Source organism: Apium graveolens, chromosome 6 (genome assembly GCF_009905375.1).
Source record: "Apium graveolens cultivar Ventura chromosome 6, ASM990537v1, whole genome shotgun sequence".
Lineage (NCBI taxonomy): Eukaryota > Viridiplantae > Streptophyta > Magnoliopsida > Apiales > Apiaceae > Apium > Apium graveolens.
The window spans coordinates 129786150-129809503 of record NC_133652.1 but is presented as its reverse complement, the minus strand read 5'-3'; the positions used below and the strand labels follow the sequence as shown (position 1 = coordinate 129809503).

At 37.4% G+C, this 23354-nt stretch overlaps 1 protein-coding gene and 1 non-coding gene across 2 annotated transcripts; both read right to left on the bottom strand.

Moving 5' to 3' along the window:
* Positions 1 to 1280: 1280 nt before the first annotated feature.
* On the bottom strand, positions 1281 to 3092 carry LOC141665446 (uncharacterized). Its single transcript, XM_074471429.1, has one exon. The coding sequence runs from the start codon at positions 3090 to 3092 to the stop codon at positions 1281 to 1283; it is 1812 nt and encodes a 603-aa protein (XP_074327530.1).
* Positions 3093 to 5549: 2457 nt separating this feature from the next.
* On the bottom strand, positions 5550 to 5656 carry LOC141669076 (small nucleolar RNA R71). Its single transcript, XR_012553374.1, has one exon. It is a non-coding gene; the product is annotated as a small nucleolar RNA R71 (small nucleolar RNA).
* Between the last annotated feature and the right edge of the window lie 17698 nt (positions 5657 to 23354).

Sequence of the window (23354 nt, the reverse complement as noted above, 5' to 3'; positions counted from 1 at the left end):
TCAACCCTTATTCCTTTATCATTACTTGCCCATTTACACAGGAACAAGGGAGCTTTCAATGCATGGTAGTCTAATTCCCATATCTCTTGTATGATACCGTAAAATGTCAAATCACTTTCTACGGGGTTCAAGTCTTTGGCACTAGAAACCTGGACCGCTTTAGCAATGACAGACACCCCGCTGTTTTGAACAACGCGTATGTCATCTCGTTCCTTTGTAAAATATCGCACTCCATTCACTAGATAACCTTGATAAGTTAGTACTGAAAATGATGGCTTGGCAGCGAGCCATCTTATCGTATCTGAAACACCTTTGTTGTTCTCCCTTAGTTCATCATTCACCTACAGATATGATAAGAAATTTTAAATCCTAAATAGCTAATAGTCGTCATTACACTACAGATCAAAGAACCTATTACAACACTGACTTTGTTTTGAAACCAATCAGCAAAGAGCCGATTGTGCTCTCTCATGAGCCAATGTAAGCTTTTCCTTTTCCCTCAGTGAATTTCTTCAAGATATTCCTTATGCATTCTGAAAAATGCATATGAAATGATATATTAAAGACACATTACAAGACTAATTACTGGATAATGAGGAATTGAAAACAACAAACTGCATGAACTCACAAAATATATGGAAACACTTCAGCATTGTTTAGAAGGACATGTAGATGTGCTTCATCTCGCTCCTTCTCTTCCACTAATTTTATTATCACAGCGGATAATGGACCTGATATCTTATTATCTTGGTCCTTTGGAAGACCGGCAGTGGAGTAATTCTGACTAAGAAACTTGGTGCAACATTCTACGGACTCTTCTCCAAGGTAACTCTCTGCCATACAACCTTCGGGATAATAACGGTTTCGAACATAACTCTTTAGTACTTTATTAAACCGTTCAAATGCATACATCCACGTATAAAATAATGGTCCACATAAGTGTAGTTCTTGGATCAAGTGGACTACTATATGTACCATTACATCAAAAAATGACGCATGGAAAACCTTTTCTAGATCGCATAAGGTTAGTATAACATCTGACTGCAACTTATCCAGTTTTGACACGTCTACTACTTTGTTGCACAAAGCATTAAAAAAGAAACACAATCTAATAATTGTGACCCTAACATGCTTCGGAAGAACGGAGCGTATTGGAACCGGGAGTAATTATTGGAGAAGAATGTGGCAATCATGTGATTTCAGCCCGTAAATATTCAAATCAGGCATGAAAACACAATTTTTTATGTTCGATGCATGTCCGTATGGAAGTTTCATCGACATTAATGATGACAAGAAAGTCTTTTTTCTGCCTTTGACAAAGTAAAGGGAGAAGGAGGAAAATAGGTTTTCTTTACTCCTACTTGGGGAGCCAAATCAGATCTAACGCCCATTTCCATCATATCACGACGGGCTGCCGCACTATCCTTTGTCTTATGGCGCATATTTAGTAATGTGCCAATCAGACTATCACATACATTCTTCTCGACATGCATGACATCAATACAGTGCCTAACATGGTGAAATTTCCAGTATTCTAACTCGAAAAATACTGACTTTTTCTTCCATGGACTTTCAACCTTCTTTGCCTTCTTCATTTTCTTCCCAAATTCAAATTCGATTTGTTCTTGCTCTGCTAACACTTCTTCTCCGGATAGGGTTCGACGCGGCTGCCCAAACTCTTGTTGTCCATTAAAAGCAGCCTTCTGCCTTCTATAAGGATGATGTAGAGGCAAATATCGACGATGCCCTTGGTAGCACATTTTCCTACTATGAGTGAAATATTTAGCTACGGTGTCATCTCCACAAACTGGACAACACTTATAACCCTTATTAACGCAGCCAGATAAATTTCCGTAAGCAGGGAAGTCATTTATCGTCCACATAAAAACTGCTTTTAAAGTGAAAAATGATTTGTTATACGCGTCATACACATTTGGTTCCCCTTCCTTCCAAAGCTTTTTTAAATCATCAATCATCGGTTGTAAGTAGATGTCGATGTTATTACCAGGCTCATGCGGGCCAGGGACCAATATCGACAACATCATATATTTTCTTTTCATACATAACCAGGGAGGAAGATTGTAAGTCACCAATATGACTGGCCAGCAACTATATCTATTAGATAGGCCATTATTGTGCGGGTTTACACCATCCGTCGATAAAGCCAAGCGAAGTTTTCTCGGTTCACTACCAAAGGATGGCCACCTATAATCTATATTTTTCCAAGATGGAGAGTCGGCTGGATGTCGCATTTTACCATCTTGTGTCCGCTGTTGCGCATGCCAACACATTAGTTCAGCGGTGGAAGGAGATTTAAACATACGTTTAAATCTAGGAATTATTGGAAAATACCACATGACTTTGGCTGGAAGATTAACCCTCTCTTCACCTTTCTTTGTCAACTTCCACCGAGAAAGTCGACACTTAGGACACTTGGTTGCATCAGCATGTACACCCCTGTAGAGTACACAGTCATTCGGACATGAATGGAACTTTATATACTCTAGACCTAAATTGGAGAGGGTTTTTTTTGCTTCATATGCATTACAAGGTAACACATTATCTTTGAGAAGTAGAGACCCAACAGAAGAAATGAGGTCAGTGAAGGCACTATCGGTAATACCAAACCTAGATTTCCAGTTATGCAACTTCAACATCGACTCTAACTTAGTACAGTCACTACCCTCATATAGAGGTTGCTCAGCATCGGCTACGAACCTCCTAAACTGATATGAATCATTATCATATTGACCCGAGTTATATGCCGCTTCACAAACATCAACAGTTTCCGAAGCAGCGACATGCTCCTGATCTTGCTCTGACGCTTCATCCGAGGCTTGCTCAGGAGGTGGGTCTGGAGCTTGCTCTTCAGGTGGACAACTAGCACTTGAAGATTTAGGACCCGTAGAAGCAGTCTCCCCGTGCCAAAGCCAATGCACATAACCTAGACAAAAGCCATTATCATAGATATGGCCCCTGATTGTTTTTATAGAGAATTTTTTAAAATTGGCACATCGTCCACAAGGGCAAGGAATTTTGTTACGATCTTCAGAATTTTCTTCGGCATATATCAAGAAGTTTTCCACCCCCATTTCAAATGCTAAATAATCCCTATCTTGCAAAATCCATGTCTTATCCATCAAATTTCCCTACCTGATAGCCACTATAAATATTAAAAATCCAACACATACCTATTTATAATTATTTAATAAAAGGCATATCAAATTTGTGTTGGTTACTGTAGGGATTAATTATATAAACTTAGAAAGGAGTAAATACCTTGATATCCTAATAATTTATAGTACTAATTCATTACTCTAAGATCCTATACATATACCCAATTAATTACAAAACTAGACTAAATTTATAAACTAGACTAAATTAAACCAAGATAATTAAAACAAATTAAACCAAGATATTTGAAAATATCACATAATTAAAAACCAATAATTCCAACATTCACAGCCCAGAAAATTGTTAAATTTCCTTCACATAAATAAAACTCAGTGAGAACTTGAGTATTGAAACAAATTCAGCCCATAAATAAATAAATTAAAATTATCTGTTACTTGTATCTGTGAGAAGGATAATTATACAAAATAATTACTATAATACAACACAAGTAACAGATAGTTCATATCAGGAATGCAGAGACTTGTTCATATCAGAGAAATGACTATCATACAAAACAAGAAATGCAGAGACTTGTTCATATCTGAGACCTGTTCAAATGCAGCCCCCAAAACCCCCCCAAAACACACTAATATGTATGAACAACCCCCAGAAAACACATAATTAAAAATAGAATAGAAATATTTACATTTACATCAATGTACCTAAAACATTGATTTACATCAGTGTACCTAAAATATTTAACACGACATAAAATTCCCAAAAACAGGACATAAAACCCCCAAAAAGAAACAAACATAAAACCCCCAAAAACATAAAACATTTACATGCACAAAGAAGAAAAACAGTAAAGAAGAAAAGAAGATAAACATAAAACATTTACATGCACAAAGAAGATATTAAAATAAAAATGAGGGAGATAAACAGTAAAGAAGTAAAGAAGAATATACCTCCAGATGCTTTCAATGTTCCGAAACCCCAATGTTCTAAAACCTCAGTGCTCCAACCTCCAGATGTTGTCTACCTCCAGATACTAGCTCCAACCTCCAGATGCTGTATACCTCCAGATACTAGCTCCAACCTCCAGATACTAGCTCAATTTCAAGTTTAATTTGCTTTAATTTGAAGCTCCAAATCTTGAATTAGAATTGGGGCTAAAATTAGGGTTTCGGAGAAAAGAGAGAAGAGACGGTTAACAGGTTAACAGATACTAAGGTAAGAAGAGAGAAGAAAGGTAAGAAGACTAAGAGAGAAGGAGGGGAGAGACGAGAGAGGCGAGGGTCAGGGAGAGATGAGAGGCTCGCGGGAGGTTTTTTGGAAAAGGGGGGAAAATATGTTAAAGTGAATTTTTTGTTAAAATTAAAGGGGGAAGTGTACTGAAAAGCTGGGGGGGGAGTTAAGTAATTTTTATTTTTTTTCAAAGGCCATAAACAACGGTTAACAAAATGAACCGATGTCAAAGTTAAAAATATATTTGTGGCCTTTTTAATTTTTGAAGATAGACAACAGCTACTAAGTGAAACTGATGTCAATATGCGTATTCAACATCGCTTTTTACAAAACCGATGTTAAACTGCATTTTAACATCGGGTGCATTACATGCCGATGTCTAAGGACCGATGTCGTATCTACTATTTCTAGTAGTGAGTGCATATTCTGTTTAAACCAGTCTCTTGCTTGGTTTTGTGTGAACAAGTTTTTGGCGCCGCTGCCGGGGAACGAACTTAACTTAATCTTATACTACTTGTGATCGCGTACGCTTGCGTGATTTTGTGCGAACAAGTTTTTGGCGCCGTTGTCGGGGAACGAATGTTAAACTTAGTTTATGTGCTTGTCATCAGTGGTCATTAAAGTTCACTTACTCGGATTATTTTTTTACAAGGTTTAATTTGTTCGAGTGTTTCAGGTACTCTCGAGAGCGTGTATGCGAACACATTCTCAATCTACTAAGGAAACACTAGACGAAGTTGAAGAAGAGGAAAAAGAAGTTTCTGAAGAAGTTGAAAAAGTTGAAGAAGTTTTTGTTGCAATGGGAGAACCAGCTGCAGAAACGAAAGCGTTGAAAGATTATTCTCAATCGAAAATCAATGACATTCAGTCTAGCATTATCAGACCAACCATTACAGCTAATACCTTTGAAATCAAGCCTGACACGATTCAAATGGTAAAGAATTCAATCCAGTTTGGGGTTCTCCAACGGAAGATCCCAATATGCACATTATCGATTTCATCGAGATCTGCGACACCTTCAAATTCAACAATATTTCTGAAGATGTTGTGAAACTTAAACTTTCCTATTTTCTCTGAGGGATAAAGCTAAGAGTTGGTTACACTCTCTACCACCAGGTTCAATTGCGATATGGGAGAATTTTGCTCAGAAATCTCTTACTAAATTCTTCCATATGGCAAAGACAGCTGCAATCAAGAATAATCTTACTCAAATTGCGCAGCAATCAGGTGAATCACTATGTGAAGCCTGGAAGCGCTATAAGGAGATGTTTAGGAAGTGTCCTCATTATGGAATGCCTGACTAGATGGTGATAAATTACTTTTATAATGGTTTGGGAACACAGTCAAGACCTATGCTCGATGCAACATTAGGTGGGGCTTTATGGGCTAAGAGCTATGAGGAAGCTTATGAGCTAATTGAGATGATGGCCGCTAATGAATATCAGAATCCAACTCAGAGACCACCACAAGGCAAGGTAGCAGGAATTCTGGTGGTGGATATAGCTACGGCTATAGTTGCTCAGCTAAAGGCGTTAACTATGAAAGTGGATTCTCTGGCTAACCATGATGTTCATCAAATAACTAGTATTTGTGAGCTTTATGCAGGTTCGCATGCGACGAAGAAATATGCTGTATCTAGTAGATTAGCTCAGTTTGTGAGCAACTTTTAGAGGTCGCACCAACCAGTTCATGCCACTTATCATCCTAAAAACTGCAACCATCCTAACTTCAGCTGGAGCAAAAATCAGGGTGGTAAGCAACAGCCTAACCAGCAGTTTGGAAACAAGCCTTTCAATCCTCCTTATTTTTAGCAACAATTTCCACCAAGGCAACAATTTCAGCCATAGGGAATGCAACAACAATCTCATGGAGGTGCAGGTCCATCTTTGAATGAAAAATCTAAATTGGAGGAGTTGAGGCTGATGTTCAAAAGCCAAGCGATTTCAATCAAAATTCTGGAGAATCAAATAGGGCAAATTGCCAATGCTTTATTGAACCAACCACAAGGAACTCTTTCTAGTGATACAAAAGCTAATCCAGGAAAGATGGAAGTCAAGGAACAGTCGAAGGCAATCACCTTGAGGTCTGGAAAGGTCGCTAGCCCTAAAAATCATCAAAACAAAGAATCTGAAAAATTTCTCCAGAAGGTGGGCGCGCCCGCGCCCAAATCAGAAGGGGGTCGAAGCAGAAACGAAGAAGACTTCTACTGAAAACACTACTCCTGAGAAAAATACAAGAGATAAACAAGTCTATCCGCCTCTTCCATATCCTAAAAGTCTTCAGAAGGAGAAGTTCGATAAACAATTAGCCAAGTTTCTAGAGGTTTTCAAGAAATTGCATATTAACATAGCTTTTGCGGAAGCTCTAGAATAAATGCCGAGCTATGCTAAGTTCATGAAGGGTATTCTTTCTCGGAAGCTTAAACTTGAGGAGTTGGAAACCGTTGCTCTAACGGAAGAGTGCAGTGTTGTGCTGCAACAAAAACTACCTCCTAAATCTATTTTTAAGAAACTTAGTCTGCCTGATCCAAAACCTATAAACATGTCCTTACAACTGGTTGATCGATCCATCACTTATCCGCGAGGTATAGTGGAGGATGTATTAGTTAAGGTGGACAAACTCATCTTCCCTGCTGATATTGTTATTCTGGACTTTGAGGAAGATAAGAAGATTCCCATTATCTTAGGAAGGGAATTAGTCCTTCTTATTGTAAGCATAAAATTCTTCTTGAGGAAGGAAGTAAACCAACCGTTGAACAACAGAGGGGACTCAATCCTATCATGAAGAAGGTAGTGAAGAAAGAAATTCTCAAATGGCTGGATGCAGGGATCATCTATCCTATTTCTGATAGTTCATGGGTGAGCCCAGTGTAATGTGTGCCTAAGAAAGAAGGCATTACAGTTGTTTTTAATGAAAAGAATGAGCTCATTCCTACTCAGTCAGTCATAGGATGGAGAGTATGCATGGATTATTGGTAGTTGAATAAAGACACCAGGAAGGATCACTTCCCTCTTCCATTGATTGATCAAATGCTTGACAGGTTGGTTTTGAATGAGTATTATTGTCTTCTGGATGGGTATTCAGGCTATAATTAGATTTGCATTGCCCCAGAAGATCAAGAAAAGACCACTTTTACTTGTCATTTTGGCACTTTCACTTTCTGTCGAGTTTTTTTTGGACTTTATGGTGCACCTGCTACTTTTCAGACATGATTGGTACTAATGTAGAGGTGTTCATGGATGACTTTTATGTGTTCGGGACTTCTTATGATGAGTGTTTGTATAATCTTGTCTTGGTGCTGAAAAGATGCGTTGAAACCCATCTGGTGCTCAATTGGGAAAAATGTCATTTCATGGTGTAACAGGGTATCATTCTTGGGCACAAGGTATCTAGAAAAGGTCTGGAAGTGGATAAGAAGAAGGTGGGGGTTATTGAAAATCTTCCTCTACCAATCTCAGTTAAAGGAATCCGCAGTTTTCTTGGTCATGCGGGTTTTTATCGGCGATTCTTCAAAGTCTTCTCTAAAATCTCTAAACCCTTGTGCAATCCGTTAGAGAAGGATGTTCCCTTCAAATTTGATGAAGAATGTTTGGCTATTTTCAAGAGTTTAAAAAAATTTTGACTGAAGCACATGTTATTACTACACCTGATTGGAATGAGCCCTTCTAGATGATGTGTGATGCTAGTGATTTTGTAGTTGGAGCTGTTCTTGGCCAGAGAAAGAAGAACATTTTTCATGTGTTTTACTATGCTGGTAAAACCCTTAATGGTGCTCCGCTCAATTACACTAATATAGAGAAGGAGCTTTTGGCAATTATCTACGGTTTCGAGAAATTTTGATCTTATCTGCTTGGGAAAAAAGTGATGGTTTACACTGATTATGCTGCTATTCGATATATGGTCTCGAAGAAAGATTCAAAACCTTGATTGATTCGATGGATTCTCTTGTTAAAGGAATTCGAGCTGAAAATCAAAGACAAGAAAGGTATAGAAAATCAGGTAGCGGATCATCTCTCACGTTTGGAAGATCAAGGAAAAGCTTCATAGGATAAGACGTTGATCAATGAATCTTTTCCTGATGAGCAAGTTTTTGGGGTGCAAGAAGAAGAACCATGGTTTGCAAATATTGTGAACTATCTTGTGAGTAATGTTATTCCCCCAGAACTCTCTTATGCTCAAAGGAAAAAGTTTCTACATGAGGTGAAATGGTATCGATGGGATGAGCCGTTCTTGTTTAGATATGGGGCAGATCAGATTATCAGGAGGTGCATTCCGTATAGTGAGACGTGGGTATCTTGCGAGACTGTCATTCTACTGTGTATGTGGCCATTATGGTGGAGAGAAGACAGCTGCCCGTATCCTTCAAGCGGGATTTTTCTGGCCTACTTTATTTAAAGATGCTCATCAGTTCGTGTTGAGATGTGATCGTTGCCAATGAGTTGGAAATATGTCTAAGAGATATGAGATGCCTCTCAATATGCTTCTCGAAGTTGACATTTTCAATATTTAGGGAATCGACTTCATGGGGCCATCTGTCTCATCATGCAATAATCAATATATTCTTTTGGCAGTGGATTATGTGTCTAAATGGGTTGAGGTTAAAGCTTTTCCAACCAACGATGCTAAGGTGATGATCAATTTTCTTCATAAGCAGATATTCACACGTTTTGGTACTCCAAGGGTCATAATCAGTGATGAGGGATCGCATTTCTGCAATCGCAAATTTACTGCATTAATGGAAAGATATCATATGAATCATTGTGTGGCCACAAATTATCATCCTCAAACTATTGGGCAAGCTGAAGTCTCTAATCGAGAGATCAAGAGAATCTTGGAGAAGGTTGTGAGTCCGTCAAGGAAAGATTGGTCTTTAAAGCTAGATGAAGCCGTTTGGGCCTATAGAACAGCATTGAAGACTCCTCTAGGCATGTCTCCTTTCCAGTTATTATATGGTAAGGCGTGTCATTTTCCTACGGAGCTAGAACATAAAGCATATTGGGCTTTGAAGAAGCTGAATCTTGACATGGAAGCTGCTGAAGAAAAGAGAATGCTCCTACTTAATTAACTCGACGAATTTCGTCTACAGGCTTATAAAAAAACAAGTTATACAAGGAGAAGGTCAAGGGATGGCATGATAGGAGGTTAGTGCATAAGACATTTATGCCTAGTCAGCAAGTTCTATTGTTCAACTCTCGTCTCCGACTTTTTCCAGGAAAGCTTAAGTCACAGTGGTCAGGTCCGTTCTTTGTCAAAACTGTGTTTCCACATGGGGCGGTGGAAGTTTTTGATAAGCATCCATACCAAACGTTCAAAGTAAATGGTCAATGGTTGAAGCATTATTATAGGCATACGGAAAACCTTGAGGTGGTGAGCGTTGTTCTTGCGACAACTTGATTTTGAAGTTCACGTTAAGCTAAAGACGTAAAACAATCACTTCGTGAGGCAACCCACGCATTTGTTGTATTTTTGCTGAAGAAAAAAAAATCAAAAACTGAATTTTTTTCCAGAAGAGCGGCGCGCCCGCGCTCTACACGGCACGCCCGTGCGAGGTCCCTGGAAAAGAAAAAAAGAGGAAAAAACTACAAAATCAGATTACCCAAGCCCAGACCTTAATTCTACCCAAATTTTAACCCTATTTCTACACCCTAAACAACTTTCCACCCCTCCATCTCTATCTTATATATATACACATCTATATACATATAAACACATCTCTTATACCCAAAAAGCCCAGCCTCTCTTACATACAATAATTACACCCAAATTGCTATCACTTGTGATTATGGCACCCAAAAGAGCACAAAACACGGGGAGTAGTAGCACCCATCCCTCGTCTACTGAGGATTCTAGTATGGGTGGCACAGAGAACAGATTTACTTCATGGGAGGCTCCGGCGGAGTTCACTAGGTTGATGTCTAAACCGGTGGCTAAGGAGAGGGGATTTTTGCTTACGGCTCAAGATGGGAAGCTATTGGAGATCATTGCAGAGAAGGATTGAGAGAGTTTTTTGTGAGGTACCATCTGCGGTTCCATTGAGCATTGTGCAAGAGTTTTTTTCCAATGCTAAGGCTGAGAAGAATGGATTTTCTGTGGTTCGGGGTTTGACTATGGATTACCAGCCTGCTGCTATTTGTCGGGTTATAAATCAACCCGCGAGGTCTAGGACTACTGATGATTGGGTGCAGAAGACTAGGGAAGATTTGGACTTGGATTACATTTTGGCTGAGTTGTGTGTTCCGGGCACGGAGTGGAAGTACAAAGCAAGCACCACTGAGCCGCTTACTTTTCCTGCTTCTTGTATGAATAGGTATGCTAGGGCTTGGAACCTGTTTGTGTATGCTAATATCATGCAATCTTTACATTCACACGAGGTTACTATGGATCGGGCGGGCGATTCTATTGTGGGAGATTTTGAATGAAGAATATTTTGATCTCGGCTATGTGATTCATCAGAGTATACTGTATTTTCTGTGAGGGGGAACCAGGGGGGAGATGCTGATGCCTCCATTATTACGAAATTGTGTACTTTGGTTGATGTTAGGTGGCCCGAGCATGAGCAACTGCAGATGCCGAGTACTCCCATTGATAGCTCGACGATTTCGGTGATGCAAGAGTGGTATGGCGGTAAAGCCCATGAGAAGGGATTGGGTTATACATATGATCATCTACCGGGTGGCCAGCTAGCTGACCAATTGTATGCAGGGGTTCTTCTCAGGCACAGCATGCAGCTGCTAGATCCTCTCCTATAGCCGCTAGATCTTCTGGTGCACAACGGACATGGGATAAGACTGGACTTGGAGATGCTCAGTACAGGAGATTGACTAGGCATATGGATGCCATGCATGACATTCACAGCCATTTTGCTCAGGATTTGACACAGGCTTTGAGTACTGCTTTTAGAGCCACTAGTGTCGAGGTCCATTGGCCTGTATTTGGAGCGAGCACTGTTTACCTGCCACCTGATTCTCCACCTGTGGAGGGTGATCCCACTGACGACTAGGTATGCCTTGTATCCTTATTATTACCTTCAATGAGGATATTGAATATTTTAAGTTTAGGGGTGATAATGTAAGGATTAGTTGTGTGTCATATTCATATAGATTCATATTTGCATGTTTAGTTGTAGTTCGTTCGTTATTTTTGCATGATTGTTCATATAGGTCATATTTGTTTGCATATTTGTTCATGTTATTATGTGAGTCCATGTAGTTGCATTTGCATGCATATAACATGATCCCGTAGGATGAGCTGTTTCTGATTGGTAGGTTGGTGTTGATTTGAGTGTAGTGATGTCGAATAGAGGGATGATGAAGTCTTAATAAATTAATTTGCATGCCCATAAACAATGTTTTTTCATAAGTCTTATAGGCTTTTGAACTAGATCATGATCATAATTGTTTGTTCGCCGGAATTTAATCACTTGGTTATATTTATAATTTTTTCTATTCTCATAATGACGTAGAAACACTGAATTTTTCAACTAGAAAAAAGCATGGATATCATTGCTAGTTGTGTATAAAATTAGGCATGAAATGACTAGTAGCCGGCTCATATTTTTGTGAGTAGTCTAGGGTTGAATGAGATGGAGCGAAACGCACTCTATCAGAATCATTGAAAAATAAAGCAAGAAAAAAAAAGAAAAAGAAAAGAAAAAAAAATTGTGTTAGTATATGCAGAATTGACCAAGGGTGAGGTTTTTAATACTCGAGCAATTAAGTTCTAGGGGACTTTGTGCCTAGTGACCTAAGGCTTGTATAGTATGGGATCCGCTAACCTAACGCTCGCTACATGGGTATTATTGTATAAGTCTTTTGGGACCTCATTCATTGCACGGTCAAATAAGCATTTGTGTTTGATGTGTTTCAGTATTATAGCATGATCGTTGTATAACTCTAGTAAAATTGAGGTGTTGTGAGTCATTATGTGTTTAACGTCTATTCTATTTATAAATTTGTGATTGTTTTGGCGAAGGATAGGATATGGTTATTGATCTAGTGTTAACAGTATATCTGAGAAGCATCTTACATATGCACGTTTCTGGTTTGTATGTTGGTTTACGGGATTTAGTTGAGCTCTGTTTAAAGGCATTTCATTCTTAGAGACATTGCTTATTGATTAGGTTATGGTTATTCTGAGGCGATCGTTGCATTATCATTTAGTTGCATTTTCACGTAGTTGCATTCATGCGGTAGTTTTGTTATTAGTGTCGAGTCTGTTTATGCTTAAGGACAAACATCAATTTAAGTTTGGGGGTGTGATAAGTGGATTTTATATATACTTGGAATGCTTCATATCGGTTTAAGTTGGTGTTTTGGACTCAAGTATTTGGTGTTTTTGATATGTTTTGTGTTGAGTCATTGCAGGGCACTAGTCAGAGGTGGAAATGAGCTTTTAAATGATTATATGTTGATAAGAGATCAGGGAAGGAGACGTGGAAGTTTGTACGAGGGACGTAGCGAAAAAAGAAGAAAGCTGCAAAAATTCTACAGAAAGCAGGCGCGCCCGTGCCCAAAGGAGGGCGTTCGCGCCCCATTTGTCAGACACAGAGCGCACCCGCGCCTGTTCAAGCACGCCTGCGCCAGCCAAATTCTGCAAAATCCTGATTTGATTATAATTTGGTTATTGCGAGAGTCCAGGTCCACCAGGGCTATATATAAAGAAAAGAAGACATTTTTAAGAAGAAGGAAGCCAGGGAGAATATAGAGAAGACCAAAAGCACACAAGATGGCTAGGAAGAAGAAGATTTAGTTTTCACTTTTGTATTTTTTGATTTAGGCGATACTTTTGGATGCTTATTTTTGATTTGTTCTAAACCCTAGTACTTTTATATTATCTCGTAGTATTATGAACTTATTTATTATCATGTTTTCATTGGAACCCATGGTGACGATGTGTTCGATCATGAACTAATCGTTGTTATGGGGTTCTAGCGGATTTATTTATGGATTTCAATAGTTGATTGTTCTAAATTGTTAGTGTGTGGTGATTTATGATTTCCTAGTATGGTTATATTATTCTTCTTAGATGCGTAGCTAACATATAAGTCGCTTGTTAATCTTTATTGAAGCGAAAGTGGATATTGAGGTTTAGAACTTGACATGCTAGCATAGGTTTATGTATGTTGTCATGCATGATTCGTAGTATAATTTTAACCATCCTACGCTGCCCTATATAATCTCAATAGATAACTTTCCCATTAAACCGTTAGTTTTCAAATCTTATAGGCATATAGGGTCTAAGTATAATTGGTTTCTTCTCAACTTCTATCTTAATTGTGGATGTTTAGTAGTAGGGTATACGTATATCGAAAGATAGCATATACTAATTCCGTGTTATCTGATTAGTTGTCATCACCATCACATGCTAAGATTAAAGGCATAAACTCTGATTGAAGTTAGAATCCCATGTTTTATCTCATATAAGTAAATCAATTTTATTCTCTTAGTTAATGCATACTAGTATGATCACTTTGTCTTAGCAGTGAATAATAACCATACATTCTTGCATAAGTGCATATTCTGTTTAAACTAGTCTCCATGGGAACGAACTTAACTTAATCTTATACTACTTATGATCGCGTAAGCTTGCGTGGTTTTGTTCGAACACACCTATAGCTTGGTAAACACACTATCAGAATTTCTGCTAAAATGGATTCACTGGAGGAACAATGGATAAGACTCTATTGTACAGGATGCATGGTGGTGATATGATCTTAGTTCAAATCTAGGTAGATGATATCATTTTTGGTTCTACTAATAAAAAACTATGTCAAAGATTCTCAAGACTCATGCAGAGTGAATATGAAATGAGCATGATGGGAGAATTAAGTTACTTTCTTGGACTTCAATTTACTCAAAGAAGTGATGGAATCTTCATCATCCAAACCAAGTATGTTAAAGTTTTATTGAAGAAATTTGGTATTGTTGATTGTTCACCTGCATCAACACCTATGTATATAGCTATAAAGTTGGATGAAGATAAGAAAGGAAAAAGTGCAGACATTTCAAGTTATAGAGGAATGATTGGATCTTTGCTGTATTTGACTGCTAGTAGACCAAACATTATGTTTGCCACATGTCTGTGTGCAAGATTTCAAGCCAATTCAAAGGAATCAAATTTGATGGTTGTGAAGAGAATTTTCAAATACTTGAAGGGAACACCAAACTTGAGATTATGGTATCCTAAGGGAACTGGATTCGAAGTTGTTGGATACACAGATGCAGATTTTGTTGGATGCATGGTTGACATTAAGAGCACTATTAGAAGCTGTCAATTTCTTGGACAAAGACTTGTATTCTGGTATAGTAAGAAACAACAATTTGTGTCAACTTCCACAACTGAGATTAGTGTTACACAAAATTCCAATTATGTGTGACAATACTAGTGCTATATCTATTATTTCTAATTCAGTTAATTATTCTAGAATAAAGCACATTGATGTAAGGTACCATTTTATTAGAGGGCATGCTGCAAATGGTACTACTGAGATTAGTTTTGGTCCAACAAAAAAACAACTAGCTGACATTTTCACTAAACCTTTGGATGAAGCAACTTTCACTAGACTTGTTGGTGAAATTGGAATGTTAAATTCTTCATCCTAAAGGCAAGAACTCAGCTAATATATTGCAGCATATTAATTTCTAGTGAATAAAAATTAATTTGATTTAATTGGAAATTAATTGAAATATGAGTTATAAATATTTCAGAATTCTCTGTATATATTTATTTTTCTAAGTTCAAATTTAGCTTGGAATTTTTCAAATTCTAAAAAAACTGTCTAAGTGTTAATTTACATTTTCAATATGTGAACTTAACATAAGACAAAACCAAAAAGAATAAAGGTATATAGAGAACTGAGTTCTCGATAAGTCTAACTGACTTCTCGAAGGACTTCTCGACAAGCCTTTTTATGATTTTTCGTTAAGTCTTGTAGAGATCTCGATATATGTTAACTCATAGAGTTCTCTACAAGTATACATTTTAGACTTCTCGATAAATTAGAACTGAAATAATTTAATTAATAAACTATTTTAGTATAATGCTTTTGATATAAATCATTCTAATTATATTTTGATTTATTCAAATAGAAACTGGAAAAATTCAGTCCATTCAGGACAAACTGGGTGTTTTGAGATCTCGATAAGCCACAATATAGTTCTCGATAATAGTCTAGAAAAGTGGCATATCGATATGTATCTATTCTCACACGTGACTTCTTTATAAGCAAATCCCAAATGTTTATTTCTACTTCTCGACAAGTCACTTACCTTTTTCTATAAATACCCAGACATCTCGACATAACCCCTCTTTACGCTTTCGAGATCTCAAGTGACCTAACTTTGGAAAATCTTAACCGTTCTCTCTCATTTCAAACTCTTTCTTCTTCATATCTCTTACCCACTCAAATTCAAACACTTAATATGGCATCAAAAATTGTTAGAGTTGTTATCCCTAAGGATGAAACCAACTACCGGGCTTTTATAGATGCTAACCAAGCTCCTGATTGTTTCAAGAGCTTTATCAAGTTTCTATCTGAGACATACTTTGAAGGTGCTCTAACTGCAAATCCAATTATGTATGTGGATGTTCTCAATAATTTCTGGAACTCATCTGTGATAAGGACATTTGTACATGAGAACCAAGCTATATCCATGGTGGTTAACTGCTCAATCCAAGGCCAACAGCTGGAATTTACTGAGAACGATATCAATATGGCTTTGGGAATTCCTACTGACAACATGGTGGAGGTCCCAACTTAAGAAGAGCTAGCTGAGTTCATGGAATTTATCAACTATAGTGAGAAGATCAGCCTGGCTAGCTTGAACAAGAAGCATATGAGGAGGAAAGGTCGTTCCTGCTTAACTCAATTGTGAGGGCTTTCACCTGCAGGAAGATAGGGAATGACAACATCTTAAGCATAGTCCAGATGTTGGTGTTTTCTATGGCTCACAACAAAAACATTAATGTAGGTCTCTTAATTATGGAGGAACTCAACACAAGGCTCACAATGGCTTTGGCCACAAGAGATAAAGAAATTTTCTTTCCTAGATTTATAATGTCTACTTTAAATCATAAAGTTCAAGACATTCTTTCACTTAATGGTATTGATTGAACAAAGATAGGAAATTTTAAACAAGTGTCCAAAATACTATTTGGCTCACTTATTACAAAGAATAAGGTACCCATAACTCTTAGAATCACTCCATTTATGTTGGAGAGATTTAGGACTTACCCTATGCCTGACATGAGGTCAAATGTAACAGCTAGCACAGTTATGGCTCATGTGCCTGTGGAATAACAAACACAGGAACACCAACATGGGCCTTTCCAAAATGAGACCATTTCTTCTTTACCATTAGAAGCTAGGAAACCAACCACTTCATCCTCTCAACAGAGTGGAGTGAGTAAAAAAAAGAGAAAGTAGGTACCCTTAACTGTTATAAATGAGAGTGGTGAGGATCAAATACATTCAGAGTCTATTGTGGTCAAAAAGCCGAAGAAGGTAAAGAAAGCTCATTTGACCACTTAATTGGCCACCTACGCATCTTCCCAAAAGGATGCAGTTATAAAAGAGGGATTAAAACAAACTCTAGAGACATCCTCTCAAAAGGGTGTCTCTACTGAACAAAGCACTCTCCCTAGTGCATCATGTAAAGAGTCTACACCCCAACTTGAGCACTCTCAAGTTGGTGAAAGAAGAAATTTGGTTGGCACACACACTGAGAGAACATCACTTAAATCTCCCTCATCTATTCAAGAGGAGCTGCCAACACTCAATTCTTAAATCACTAATCTTATTTTTCAAATTTCTTCTACATATAATGAAACACTTGAATCCACTTCTCAAGTGTTGTCAAAATCAAGTGACACGGTTCAAGAGACTGTACTCACCACCCAGGAACTACATTCAGTTGGGGAGAGGCTACATTCCGGGGTAGACCTTGATGACACCAACAAAAATACAGGGGTTTCATTAGTTTTTACTAAAGACCCTGTGGTAGTACCAAATGCACCATCATGTGCAAATCAATCTTCTAAGATTGAAAGGTTTGAGGGTAGCACTCCTGAGGGGGAACTATCTAAATCCTCTCCAATTCAATTGAAGTTTTCTCATGTATGGACAACTCCCCTCAAAATCCTGGTTGAAATTGCCCTGTCAATTGAAGCAAAGAGTCCAATTGTCAATGATCTGCTATTGGGGAGGCAAGTCAAGCACATTCAAGTGCATGTTCTTTGAAAAAAGAACAAGGGTTTGAGGCAATTATATATGATAGTAACCTATTCAAATCCCCTCCAATTCAAATAAAGGTTCCCACTCTTGGAGAATAACACACTATAGCAACCACAGTTTCTACTGTGATTCCAATCACAGGGTTACCTACCACCTCATATGTAACACCCCCAAATCCGGGGTCGGGGATCCGGGTTGTCACGAGTTCTATTTCCCTTAATAACACCCAATCTTAATAAATTATCAACTACTCTGTACTGTGACCCCACAATAAACACACACACCACAAGTTATAGTCTCAGAGATGAATATCCAAAAATAATCACAAGTCGTTTTATTCCACAATTATATGCCAATACACCTTAAAAGGTTTTCTGAATAAATTTACATTTTCTTTGCCATTATTACAATTCATATTATACATAACTCTGGTACATCAAAAGTTGAAAGCCTAGCCTATTGGTAATTTCTACCTCAGCTACAGTCGCCTCAACGCTTCCCGAAAGCTGCGGAACATTTCCTATCCGCTTGCGAATTGGGAGCTTGGTCCTGTTCATCTTATCTATCTGATGTTGTGTGATGAAAAAAGAAAGCAAGGGTGAGCAACAAGCCCACCGAAATAATATGTATAATAATTTACAATATATGAGCATTCTCATAGTACTCAAGAAAGTCTTGGTTAAGAAGAAATGAACCAAGTTGATATCTTAATGCGATGAAGTCGCAAAATATTCAGTATATATATACATATATACTTTTCAAAATATCGGAAGTCCTCTTCCATGCATAATACACACAGAGTTCCAGTGTATAACTGTATAAAAATATCGTTGCAAGGTGATCTCATATATCTAACCTTGTCTCAACGTTTTTCTGAAAATCTTTGTCATGCATAAGATAATCATTTACTAGATATAAGTTTAAAAGATGAAGTTACAAGATACTCCAATATACTTATATATTTTCCAAATACTACTTGAACTACCACCGTTCAAGTTATAATTAGTTTCAAAAGTTCATCACGTAGATGAGACTACAAGATAATACTTGAATAGATTCAATCTTTGAAATATTATTGAATGAAATGAAGTTACGAGATACTTCATTAAGTCCCGATATATATATACACCTATATATATCTCTCATACATTTCCTGAAAACCTCTGTCATGTAAAGTATGAACAGAGTTGCAATATCCAATGAATTTGGAAAGAAAAGAAATTTTGGCATAAACCTGATATCTTGCTGATCAGGCAAAGATACCAATAAGTAACCTTTTTTACTAGTAGATGGATGAATCCCCCACCGGTCATCACCCTGGCCTCATTAGGACCTTGTGCTGGACCGCCACCCGGCCTCTTACGCGTTGATAGACTGCCACCCAGCCACTTATACTTTGATAGACCGTACCCCGGCCTGTCGCTTATGCTGACTCAATTAGATGGGCTTACTTCCCGAATGTTGGGTAAGTAATCAATTCATTTGTTTTCTCAAAACAGCAACCACGTTGCGAATGTAAAATGCACCACAGAGCTAGATCCCCCAGGTTTTGAGCGAGTATTTAAATCCCCTTTGAAAGGAAGATCTTAAATATAAAAATGAGTTTTGGGATCCGCTCTAACTTTTAAAAATCATTTTGAAGACTCAAAAACACTTTAAAGAGTGTTTGGAGTAATGCTGATTTAATGAAGTAAATCAGTCCCAATATATTTAGAAAATATCTGAATATTATTATTTAAATAATATTCCTATAGAGAATAATCTTATAAAAATAATCGAAGTAGAAGTTTTAAAACTTATACTTGAAATGGATATTAAATAACCAAAGATATACTTATATGAAAGTACTATCTTTATTTGAATAATCGAAAATAAGTTTGATTATTGACACCTTATTCTTTAATAAAATAAAGAATATATTTCAGTAATAAGCGGAGTCATAATACCTCGAATGAATATTATAAATAATATTCATTAAATAAAATAAAGGTGTCATACATCCTCAAATGAATATTCAAATAATATTCAATTAATAAAATAAAAGGAGTCATAAGCCCTCGAATGAATATTCGAAATAATATTCAATAATAAAATAAAGGAGTCATAAGTCCTCGGATGAATATTCGAAATAATATTCAATAATAAAATAAAGTTATCGAATAAACCTTATTAGATTAATAGTTTTGAAAACTATAACCATATATATATATAAATATATATATATAAAATCTACTCGGGATCTTCGACTCCCGATTTTAGAAAATGTTTTCATCTTTGGGTCCCTATACTAAGGGTATATGCAAATTACTGCTATTCTCTAGCATAGGTATTATCAACTGAACCAACAGATATATATGGAAAGAATACGAAACAGGCATGCATATATATACCATAACAGCATGCTTCAATATATCGCAACATTTGCTAATTAACCAACATGCATCTATCGCAAGATAATGCATATACATATATACATCACAACAACAGTATAACGGATAGAAAACTTGCCTGAGCGGCTGGGGGTTACGAATGGCTTGGGACGAGTCTGGTAACCTATAAGCAACAAGTAAGTTGGAATTAAACCAAAGTCACTTGTAAATCTATACTCTAACCAACTCAGACTCTAACGCTTGTTTTACGCTTAACGATTTACTTAAGTCGCTCGAGTACCCTCGGCTCCACCATATTTAATAAATTACCCATTACGAGTTTTAAAGCGATTCTTTCGTGAGTGCCTTACCATTTGCCTAATACACTTTACATAAATGATTCATACTCCAATTAGTCCTTTAGGGTCCTTAACCAATGTTTCAAAGTAAGGCGAGGGATAATGTTTTGTTCGCGAAACGCCGTTACTTGAAACGGTCGTTTCTCCTAAACCGTGCATCGGAATCGAACGAACTACATATCAAAACGAAGCTCGTAACATGAGCTATCTAAACATGGCAATGGTCAAAATCTAGCAGGGGGTTCACGGGTCCTAATGTTATGAACAAAAGCAGTCTAAAGTAAATCGGACATTACGACGGCTATGTTCTATGTTTACGCGATTTCCCAAATTTAAACCATTCAAAAACCATCACAATTCAACCTCAACCCATTCATACAACCAAAGTCCATCCTTATCACATCATAACAGCCCCAATCAATTCAATATTAACATTTATACTTATGCCTAAGCTTGAATTTCACTATACTTAAGTTCTTTTAACCAAAACAACAAGATTCACCATTCCATTTCACTACCACTCCAACCCACACTCTAAACCACAAGCATTAAGTTACTATATCACCATAATAATCAAAATCATATTATTATACATAGGAATCTAGGGTTTGGAGATGATATACCTTCCTTGAAGTGGTGGGAGTAGCTAGGAAGCCTTAAGAAGCTTTGAGAAGTCTTATGGATGCTTGGATCTTAAAGGAAAACAAGAAAAAATTCAAGTTAAAACCTTGAAAACACTATTCATTGTCTTCTTCATTGATTTATTGAAGAAGATTGAGAAAGAATTGAAGGCTTAAACTCATGATATAGCCATAACTATGCATAAGGATGATTAGGGAGTTAACTCACCAATTTAGGAAGCTTGGATCTTGGATTTTGAAAATTCTTGCCTTTAAAAAGTGAAAAAGCCGAGAGCAAATGAAGAAATAATGCCTTGGTTCCTTTTTGTTTTGATGAAGAATGAATTATTTAGCTTGGTTGGTTGGTTTTGTTTTTGTTTTAGTTAATTACCTATTTAACCTTGGACTTTGTGTGGTTCTCATTCAACCACACCTCCTTCATTCCCATGTCATGCTTGTGTCATGTTATGATGTCATCTTTCCCTCCTTGTCCTCTTCTCATTGGTTGGGTGACATCATCCCCACTAATCTCTTTGATTAACTTCCTAATTGTTTGCCTAATGACCGCTGATCTGTTATACGGTTCGCTTAACTTTCATTTTCGTTTATCGTTTGAGGGATCATACCCGGGATCTTATTACTTAGGTTCCCTTAACCTTTCTCAATATATCATATTCCTTTTATGATCCTCTCTTATAATCCTTTAATTTAGATCCTTTTTATCCTGTTACCCTATACTCAATACTTTCCGTATCTAGTGGATTTCCGGGAAAATCAAAGTGTTCGGAATTTGGATTCTGACGATCTTTACATACACTTATATCCCATATAAAGTACTAATAAAATCTCAAAATATCCTACATAGTGTGGCATGAAAAGTTTTCCCATTCAGCAAAAACACTATTCATAAGGGTTTCAAAAATTTCCAAAAATTGGGGTTATTACAGTCTCCCCTCCTTAAAAGGATTCCATCCCGGAATCAGATAGAAAATGAATAGGGATACTCTCTTAGCATTGCACTTTCTAACTCTCGTGTAAATTTTCCCACATTGTGGTCCCACCACCAAACTCTGCCTAGTTTGATAATCCTTCTCCTAAGCACTTGTTCCTTTTCACTCTATAACCCTTCCTGGTTGCTCCATATAGGTTACGTCGGGTTGCATGTCTATGCGCTCATATGCCCCTATTTATCTGGCATCTGAATTACACTTCCTTAATATTGATACGTGAAACACGTTACGACCTGCTACATGTTCGGGGTTAGGGCTAGCTCATATGCTATCTTCCCAATACATCTTAATATATCCAAGGGTCCAACAATTCGTGGGCTTAGCTTTGCTTTCTTTCCGAACCTCATCAATCCTTTCCAAGGCTTTCCAAGGGGATACCTTTCACAATACTAGGTCCCCTACTTCATACTCCTTGTCCTTTTGTTGTCAATTCAACATACTTCTTATGTCCATCTTGGGCTACTACCAGCCGTCCCCTAATTAGATCTATTATATCCTTGGTCCCTTGGACCACTGCTGGTCCGAACATCTAGCACTCTGCAACTTCATTCTGATACAAGGGAAATCGGCATCTCTTTTTGTATAGGGCCTCGTAAGGCGACATTCCAACACTGCCATATCATCCATCGTCATAAGAAAACTCAATTCGTGCTAAGTGATCATTCCAATTTCTTTCAAATCTATTGCACTGACTCTCATTATAACTTTTAGCATTAGAGCTTTTGCTTCTCAATACCCATTCTTTTCCAGTTCGTAATCGCTACTACCTTCCGTTCCTAATATTATACTGGTTATACTTCTGCTCGTTAGCGTTCTATAACCTTTTAATAACCACGTCACCCTTAGTATCACGAATGTGTTTCCATTCCGAATACTACCACAACTTTACTACTCCTTTTTCAGCTGCTTCTATCTTTGGAAGCTTGATCCATCGTATAGAAGTAAAAGAATTTATTGAGAGATCACTATGTTCATGAACACTTGTTACATTGCATAGTTAGTACAGAAGGTGGCCAGCCTTTAGTCCTTGACAAGCAATTAAACAACATGTGGTATCCTACTAGGCTTCTATCACACAGATAGATAGTCATTCGGTAATACCTCCCCTTCTGGAAGGGTTGTTCTTCTCAGTTTATATGAAATGAAAAGAAGAGAAAAGAACGAATTGAAGAGAATTGTATATATGAAAAAAATATACTGCCACAAAATATCTGGCTTGGAACCTACCTCTGAACTATAGAGGTTTGTCATAGTAGAACAAAACATATATGTATTTATATCAACATCAAGTATTATCGCATCACATTTTGCATGCTTAAATATCCGTCCATCATTTTAGGGACCCATGCTCTTCCTCGAGCTTAGACACAATCACCTTTGAAACTCCCTCGATATCGAAAATC